This window comes from Actinia tenebrosa, unplaced genomic scaffold, assembly GCF_029948245.1.
Source record: "Actinia tenebrosa isolate PJP-AT-01 unplaced genomic scaffold, QUT_ActTen_1.0 PGA_scaffold17__23_contigs__length_9995812, whole genome shotgun sequence".
Taxonomy (NCBI): Eukaryota; Metazoa; Cnidaria; class Anthozoa; order Actiniaria; family Actiniidae; genus Actinia; species Actinia tenebrosa.
In genome coordinates this window covers 9,196,431-9,205,677 of record NW_028292577.1, presented here as the reverse complement: position 1 = coordinate 9,205,677, position 9,247 = coordinate 9,196,431, and the positions used below count along the sequence as shown (strand labels likewise).

General features: G+C 40.5%; 1 protein-coding gene across 1 annotated transcript in view; it reads right to left on the bottom strand.

Annotated features, from left to right (window-relative positions):
• The window catches only part of LOC148910434 (acetyl-CoA carboxylase-like), a 37,312-nt gene that overhangs the window by 1,129 nt on the left and 26,936 nt on the right, over positions 1–9,247 (bottom strand). Inside the window, exons 53-68 of the mRNA XM_089031599.1 lie at positions 9,145–9,186; positions 8,984–9,062; positions 8,600–8,697; positions 7,848–7,958; positions 7,067–7,133; positions 6,439–6,515; positions 5,448–5,568; positions 4,842–4,938; positions 4,199–4,295; positions 3,321–3,634; positions 2,648–2,769; positions 2,100–2,179; positions 1,803–1,868; positions 1,316–1,416; positions 1,021–1,090; positions 519–649 (exon numbers count right to left, since the gene is read on the bottom strand). Of these exons, the coding sequence (XP_088887725.1) occupies positions 519–649; positions 1,021–1,090; positions 1,316–1,416; positions 1,803–1,868; positions 2,100–2,179; positions 2,648–2,769; positions 3,321–3,634; positions 4,199–4,295; positions 4,842–4,938; positions 5,448–5,568; positions 6,439–6,515; positions 7,067–7,133; positions 7,848–7,958; positions 8,600–8,697; positions 8,984–9,062; positions 9,145–9,186 (1,673 nt within the window). The remainder of the gene's footprint in view (positions 1–518; positions 650–1,020; positions 1,091–1,315; positions 1,417–1,802; positions 1,869–2,099; positions 2,180–2,647; positions 2,770–3,320; positions 3,635–4,198; positions 4,296–4,841; positions 4,939–5,447; positions 5,569–6,438; positions 6,516–7,066; positions 7,134–7,847; positions 7,959–8,599; positions 8,698–8,983; positions 9,063–9,144; positions 9,187–9,247) is intronic.

The window sequence follows — 9,247 nt, the reverse complement described above, 5'->3', positions numbered from 1 at the left end:
ATTGGTGCTAATTAACTGAACAAAAGAAAGTGTGCAAGGGAGTCTGGTAGTAGAGGTCAATGACGCCATCGTGCAAACGTTCTATTGGAAAATGAGCTGTCTGGCAAGCTCTTGTTATCCAAAACATTTTCCCATACATATCTTCTAAGAATATTCGATTTTATACTTAATGCCATTTCTCGTGTGCCATTTGTTATGAGCTGAAACTTTGCCTTCTTACTAATATCGAGGTGCTCTTTTCTTTTTTGGTGTTTATTTTGACACAACTGCTCGATTTAAGAGGGTATGGTCACGTAAAGTAAATGTCCTGTTCATGTCATCCAACCTTCCCAACCCATTCTTCCCATTCCCCCTACCCTTCCTAAAAATCCATATCATCTCATTAAAACATCCCATTTCCGTCCCATCCAATTCTATATTTCCTTTGCTATCCTGTCCCATCCCATCCATTTTATCTTTTCTAATTGTGCTAAGACTGACACTGAATGCAAAATGAAAAAGAATGTCACGACACATACTTCTTGATGCTTTTCAACACGCAGTCTCTTCTGAACCATTTAATGTTGTCGGCAATCACAGAATCCTTCTCCTGGTTCAGCTCCTTCTCAAGCCATTCTGATACGGCCTGGTTATCCGACCACAAGTAGGACTGCAAGTATGAATATGTTTGGTTAGACAGGGTGATATAAGATTTGTATGCACTGTTAAAGTACATTTATGAAAACTTATTTGAGGAGAGAAGAGAGGAGCAGAAGAGAGCAGATCAGAGCATAGTGTAGCAGATCAGTCACCTAAGCAGAGGAGAAAATTGCAGAGCAGAGCAGAGCATAGGAAATCAGAGTAGAGTGTAACAGATTAGCTGACAGAGCAAAGCACGAGAGGGAAAAGAAAAGCAGATCAGTCAATAGAGAGAAGATCATAGGAGGTCAGAGCAGAGCGTAGCAGATTAGTTGGCAGAGCATAGCTGAGCACAGCAGGGCAAGGCAGGGGAGAAGGGGATGTTCCACCCACACTGTTTACCTTTGCACTTCCATTGGCCTCCAGAAACAATCTTTCCAAGGTTGAATTCAGCTGCCCCGATGAAATGTCACTGAAAAAAAATTACGATCGACATCATGATAAAATCTCCGCACTGGAAGGGCACTGGCGTAGCGGTAGGTTACTCGCCTCCTATCTCTGGGTTCTCGGGTTAAATTCAGCCGAGGGGTCGTTTCAGGGTTCAAACTGTGAGTTAGCCGTGCCCTGACTTAGATCAACCCAGAGGCTGTTTCAGGGTATTGAACTTGAAGGTTTTTTGGAGTTTATTAATACAAACCCATTAGCACCACGTAGTCGTCCCTTCACTTCTCTCTCCAATAAGATGCGCTTCAGCCGCCAGTAAAAGAACCTTCTTGACTGCTTCCATTTGATGATGTCCTTGATAAACCAATGAAAAGATTGAGTTTTAGATTTTGAAAATTAGAGCATGTTATTACTAAGGATCAAGTCAAACGTCGAACTTCACATGAGCCGAACCTAATTGAAACAATGGTTAACAAGGCGGTCTTCTTTGATATCATTAGGTTGGGCTCGTGAATTTGACCTTTGACCTTGGTCTCAGATAATTAATGAGTTTCAATGAGCTGAAAATATTGTAGTGTATTTTTGCCTGATTTTCCCCTTCACTCATATCATGTAGCTAGCACGCTTTCTTGGTCTCAAACCCAAAAATATTCAACCAAGGTTTTTTTTAGGATTATATTTTTGTCTAACTTTTTATTTAAGTTGGGTTCCCTGTGGTTAGCTATGATTAGACTACTTACACTGATTACATTCTTTTCCAACATTCTCCCGGGCGTGTCATGGAGATCAGCGAAGTCGACCGCTGCCTGAAACATAGATAATGGATTCCTGTGTTAGATATGATGCGTCTCTTACTGTTTGTTGTTGATGCTGCAGTTGTTGTTTTTTCTGCTGCTGCTGCCTGATTTGCCGCAACTGCTGTTGTTTCGGCTGCTGTAGTTGCTTAGGCTGTTATTGTTGTTGTTGTTGTTTATGGTGCTACATACTGTTGTTATTTTTGTTATAGTTGTCTGTTATAAGATGTTATTTATTCTCACCTGTTGGTATCCTGGAATTAACTCATCTTCTCTTTCCTTTATTTTTCTTTCAATTTCTTCTCTTTCTTTCTGAGAAACGTCTGCAATTAAGAGGAAAAAAGTTAAGGATTTCATTATTCCTACTTTGTTCTTCAAACTGACATTTCTGTCTGTCTGTCCGTGTGTCTGACGGCGTGTCTGTCGTGTGTCTGTCTCTCTTTATGTATGCTCTACTTCCCTTTAGAATAGACCCCTTGCCAAAATGGCGGCCGCGAATTCGGGTTAAAATTAAACTGAGAGAAAAACCAATACCAGCAATGGAAAGAGCACCTTTATTTTAGTAACTCTAAGGAGATCCATTATGTCAGGTGTTATATCGGCCGAGAAAAATCAAGTTGAAAATTGACAAATTATAGGCCGATATATCACCCGACATAACGAATCTTTGTAGGGTTACTAAAGTAAAGGTGCTCTTTCCAGTGCTGGTATTGGTTTTTTTAATTTAACGCATTCCAATTTTCGGCCGCCATTCTGGCAAGGGGTCTATTTATAGCTTAATCATTACTTACCAGTCACAGTAAGTCTCTGTGTCAACTCTATGTATTTACTGTCCAGTCTTCGCATGGTCTTAACGAGATCCTTGCGTCTAAACTTGATTTCTACTGTTCCGGACGGTTCTAGAACATTCCCTCTAAAAATAATTAACAGCAAATTCATTTCTTTAGTCGCTAGTGACACAAAATGACGTAAAACTAATATTGACCAATCAGCATCAAATCTGACCAGATGCCATCTTGATTATCACAAACTGAAATAAAATGTGTAATTCTCCCAGTCCCTCTCCTCGCCTAAATACTCCAGAGGTCTGGGTAACAAAGAATATACTGACTTCTCCTTGAACAAAATTAGAGAGCTTATACTTCGTGCAACAATGAAAATTTGTCGCGCGCTAAGTGGTAATAAAAGCAACCGAAAAAAGCTCGACAAACTTGAAAATTGTTGTTTAATAAGTTGTACGTCTCCTTTCCATAATAGTAAACTAACACCCACTTTTATAATCACACGACCAACACGACCCAAAACTTCTACGTCTTTGGTTTCCGTCAAGAAAATTTCCAAAATTCTGTCATATTATTTTCTTACTGACCGGAGCCAAAAACCCGGAGATCTTGAGTTTTGTTGGTGAAATAATGAGTGCATAGGACTAGTACGACCCCTAAAGCTCAACTCCGTGCTTCTTACTTGCTCTTTTCATCAGCATACATTTCCATTGCCTCAGGGTTAATAAATGGATCTATCACAACCCAAGCTCCTCCGCGCAGCTCCCCATACGGAGGGATATACACAAACACTGGCTGTTTAAAGTCACGGAGAGCGGAGACAATGTACGCTCCATATTTTAGAACAGAGTCGTACATGTCCATCATTCCCCCTGAAAACCCGCGCCAGTTGGCAAAGATCATCAAGGGTAGCTGCTCTTTGTTGAAGTCATTGATGGCTTGAGCTGTCTTATAGGCCGAATCTGGATACCACACTTGACCTGCTTGCTGGCTTATCTATGAATTAAAAAATATATATCTATCTCATTTTTCCTCGTATCAAGAGAGCATAAATAGTTATCAAAAGAATAAACGGAAAGAGCGCGCGCGCAAGTGGATGACGCATGGGATTAGGGTAAGGCTAAATATAAACTGCATCCGGTTACTTAAAATAGCCCAACCAGGAATTTACATGGCGAGCGCGTTATTAAGAAGTTTCCCTCTCTTATTTATGCTCTCTTGCTCGTATCCATCGGCTGAATGAATCTAGTGAGTCTCGTTACCGCCTACAATAACAGGCAAACACAGAGAGTATTTTATTGTATGGTATTAATCAGCCGAATGAATCTCAATAACAGCCTTCAGTGAAGGGGATAAGCACTACCCTCATGCTTTATCATCCATACATTTCTATAGTTAACTTGCCATTCAAATTTCCTACGAGTCCGGAATCAAGTCTACTGATGGCATACTATACACGCCATTTTAATGTTCAAGTATGGAATTTTTGGAGTACAGAAACGAGAGCTGCCCCTCCCCCTTAGGTTACGTTGCCTGAATGCTTGAATAAAGATGTCTAACCTTGATGTCAGAGTCTGGGTTGCCAGGATCTGCTGGGATGACGACTTCGACCGCGCGTGTTTCAGCAGCAAGTACTCCGATAGGAAATCCACCCAATCTAAACAAATACGACATTGTCGACGTATTTCCTTGCCATATTTTAGGTTAAATGTTTGGTTGTTTCGGTAGGTAGGTTGGTGGTACGTTGGGTAGACAAGTTTGTGGTAGGTTGGGTAGATAGGTGGGTAGAGAAGGTGAGAGAAAAGAAGCTAAGGGTTGGTGAGGAAGGCAGGTGCATGACTGAATGGGCGGGGAGGTAGTTAAAGAGGGAGGGAGGGAGTTATTTAGAGGGTAGAAAGGTAGTGAGAGACACAGAGGTAGAGATGAAGGGAGGCAGGGAGGGAAGGAGGTAGAGAGGTAGAGAGGTAGAGAGGTGGGTAGACAAGGGAGGTAGGAACAGAGGTAGGGAGGGAGGAAGGAAGGAAGGCAGGCAAAGAGGTAGGAAGGCAGGAAAGGAGGAATGGAGGAGGGAGGTAGGCAAAGTGGGAGGGAGAGAGGTAGCCAAGTAGGCAAACAGGAAGAAAAGAGAATAAAAGGGAATATAAATAAAAGAGAGAAAGTAGTCACATTCATCGTTTTTATTAGTCATGGTTCATATTCCTACCTTGCTCTTCCACAGACAACAGTCTTGGCCCAGTCGTGCAAAGTTTCCACAAATGAATCTCGGTCAAAAAATCCACTGAGCCATTCCCCTTCTTTTCCTACGAAACAAAAAATAGACTTAAAACCTGTACCGTTTGTAATATACAGTCAATTCAAAAAATGTTGTCGTCGACCAACTTAAGCCTACGCGACTGGACCGAAAGGAACTATGGGTAGTAATCATTGAAGCCGAGTTGACTGCATAATTTTATCTGACTAGTTATGCGTGGTTTACAGCACGAACCTTCGTAGGCGAGCGGGAAGTGTTGAAGGAGACGTTTTTTTAATGCCTTCATATTTTCGAAATTGTGAACTGAATCATAACTACTTTTTTTTTCTTTCCCTCTAAACCCAAAGACATGCATTTGATGGATTGTTTCTCGATATTATTATTATTACTAGCGGAAACAATTAATTCAGAACGAATATTTAATCGCTTCAGTGAGTTTTACCCATATTCCCTTCGGTCCAGTCGCGTAGGCTTGAGCCGGTCGACGACAACGTTTTTTGAATTGACTGTATATCCATCAATGTACCTCAAACATGTTTTTAATGACAGCGTACTAACCTGGACTGGGGCAGCCACATATGAAGTTTCTTGGATCATGAGGAGCTTTGGTTGGTATAAACTCGATATCTCTATCTATAGGGTCTTTAGACTTCAACACGGGTAATGGTCCACCACGACACTATGAATAAGGATTAATTATAATCTATTGATTTTCAAGTCTTTTAACTATAATTAATTTTTAAGGAAATAAAATTTCAATTTTTTCCCCCCATCGCTTCAGCTTCTTTTGTAGAAACCACGTATGCGTACGTTGACGTTCTACCGCTTTCTTTCTCAAATAAAAATGCAAGCTTTCGCAATTGTAAGCTTTCGCAAAAACTAATAATAAAATACACCTAATTCAAAAAACGTTGTCATCGCAAAAGGCAATAGGCAATAGGAGATAGGCGAAAAGCGATAGGAGAGAGGTCCTTCCAAGATCCAAGAATAGCTGGAATGACTTGTGTTTCTTCTTCTTATTCTCGTCAAGAGTAATGGACCTTAGTGTTGAGACTGATTCGATGTTCTTTGTATTCAACGAAACCATTTCCATGTCGGAATGACCTATCGCCTTTGGCGATGACAACGTATTTTGAATTAGGTATAAATGAAGTCTACAGCTTAACGTCAAGAAAAAAAGCATTCTATTGAAGAAATAGAAAACGCGCGCGCGTGCTGTGTGCAGTTATAAAGCACGCGGGGATTGGCAGAACACAAGAGAAGTGTTAGGAGAAGCATGACACGTAGCGGAGTGCTTTTCGACACTTCTCGGGTGATCTGCCAATCACCAAGTGCTTTATAAACTCCACGCACAGCACAGCACAGCACAGCACAGCAGGCAAGTTTTTTTTTTTCTTTTATGAAATCCCAATAACGTAAATGACGAAACTGAAAGTACGCGAGCGTGCTGTGTGCTCTCATAAAGCACGCACTTCCAACCAATCAGAACGCGAGATTTAGAACAGTTAATTTATAATAAGTATTTAAGTAAGAAAAGTAAGGAGTTTACCTTAGGAACAAAAGCTAGCCAATCCATGATGGCTGCTATACCACCAAAGTCATCTGGTACCACCATGTGAGTAACACCTAGATAAAAACAAAAATATTCTTAGATTTACAGGTAAATTGTTAACAAAAAAAGTACAAATCTCACCATGGAATACTCCAGTTTCGAGTTCTCTGTTGTTCAGGGTTAGCCTCGAATTTGTACAGAATATTCATGTGTTCCAGTGAAGGTCCGTGGAATTTCAAAGTGTTTGTATCGTTGAAGGTATGCATTCTTTACTTTACCGTTGGTATTTGTGGATATTTAGAAACTGATACGAGGCTAAGCCTGAGTAAATGAGTCGGCAATCAATGAATGCAGCGGGAATTTGGAATTCCAAAATGCTCTGTTGAACCAGTGCTCCGACGTTACGTGGAAAACTGGTAACGAATAGGGCTGTTTTATGAAGGCCATTTGTATCTTTCGTTTTACAGGTTTTAGTTTTTGAATCGACTCATATTTACTTTGCTTTTCGGACTGATTTTCATGAGGGTTTCTAAAGCTTTCCGCCATATTAAAAAAATGCAGTCTTTAAAAAAGCCCCATGATTCAGCGCGTGCTTCGGAAGGGCCAATAATGTATGTCTTCTTACCGTTATTGTGCATAATCTGTGGTCCACCTAGCTGCATGTTAGAGCTGTACACCTGACGTCCAAGAACCTAGCGTGACAATAATTTTGTATTAAGAAAACGTTAGAACAAATACAGCTTTTTCAAAACAGGTTGCATGTTCAATACCAAGCCCGAACTGCTCTATTGATGGTTTTCACGGCGGCCATGTTGGAGGAACTTAACAAAAGAATTATCAATGAATTCTTTTGTTATATCCTCCAACATGGCCGCAGTGTCTTTTGTTATTTAATTCTCTTGGGAATGGTTGAAAACCATCAATAAATTCGTATTAAGAAAACGAGTTGTAACAAATACAGCAATTTCAAAAACCGTTGCACGTTGAATACCAAGCTGAACTGCTCTATAGGTGATGTGGAAGGACACAACGATATAAAATTCTCCAAGTTTTTCGGGCAGAATTTCTTCTGTTGACATTATTTACATATGAATATAATATATTTCAAGCCTAATATAGGAATCAACATGCAACAAAACCTAAACCAGCTACACCAACCTTTTTTGATATAGCTGTATATCAAGAGAAAATGAACTAAGAGAAGGAATCTCTGATATTCATGCTCGTATAAACCATCATAGGCACCGTTTGATGCTATTTTTAGAATCACAGGGAAGAGCGCGCGATGCGCATTCAGAAAAAAGATTGATTCTTAAAATAGCATCTAAGTTTCTAAAAAATAGCATAAAAGTAGATTATTTTCCCCTGTGTATATTTATCTTCCTACCACATGTTTGTTCACTTACCTTATTTAGAGCATTATATCCTGTGAGAATCAAATGAGCGTTTTCCGTTTGAATGACTCTCTGACCAAGACGCACTAAATAAGAACCAATTCCAACAGCACGGCAGGTTACCTGAAATGAAAAAACAAAAATCCAAAACTATCAAACAACTGTACAACACACATCGAATATATCCCTTGCAGCATGTCGAAATGCAGATCAATTTGGAGGACATAATGATAGGTTTCCAATTCTCATGGGATTTTTTTTTAAATTTTGTCCTAAACATCCCATGCAAGAGGTCTATTAGAACCTACGGCTTGTCCACGTTCATGCATTAACGTCTAACGGCTCTGTTTTTGTCTCAGCGAAAGCGCATCGACCGCTTCGCGTCCACCATAGCGTTTTCATAGCGTCGACACTAAAACGATCAAAAGGCACATACGAGTCCACATCCGATCAGAAATGATAGAATATCATTATCTGCGCATCCGAAAAACAGACATGCCAGTGTGAATGACGTCAGCATTTTCAAAAGCCTCAGCGTTTCGCTCGTCCACACTAATACGATAGGCCTCCACTTTCAAGTCTTTTTACTCTGGAGAGCGCTCGAATGAAGGGAGAGATCTTACAAACTCTGCTCACATGTGATGGCGAGTCCAGGAATCGAACCGTAGACCCCAGAGGGTGAGAGGCGAGTGTACTACCGCTACACCTTGATTCCCTATGGATCATTTTGGGTCTTCACAGAACGGTAAGTGTAGAATCCTTACCAGGCTAATGGTAACAGTGTCCATATACGCAGCATCCATCTCTCCTGCTATCATTCCAGAACCTTGAAGATTCTCTACTCCTATTCCTCCTTCGCTCCCTGTACATGGAACAAAGTAATGTTAAGGTGCGATTACACGAAGCAATTTTCTCTGCAACTTGTCTCGCAACGGTGTTGCGACACAAGTTGCAAGACTGTTTACACGGTGCAACGGTGACATTCTATAGGCACGTGCCCGTATAGCTTTGTGTTTTCAGACAATTTTATGGAAACGTCTGTGATTGACGTCCACCAAAACCTTCTTCGTCGCGACAAAAACAATCGCTAGAGGGCGCATGTGATTGAGAATCGCTGTTAATAGATGGTGTTTTCAAAGTTTTCTTACCTATAATAGTGGTTATCTTGTAACGGGCTTCGCCATCGTCTTCAATCATTTCAGCATGGACAGAATTCGTGGCACTAAGCTGATGAAGAACAAACGTGGACACAAGTTAATACAACACAATAAAGTAATTTATAGTCGTTTAAAGCAGAGGTTGTAATTACCTTTTTGAAGTCACTTGGGGTGAGATACAGGTATTTAAAGCCCTGAGTAAAAAAAGAAAGAAAAGAATATTGCATGGATGTCTGGCTAATAAACGTGAATCAA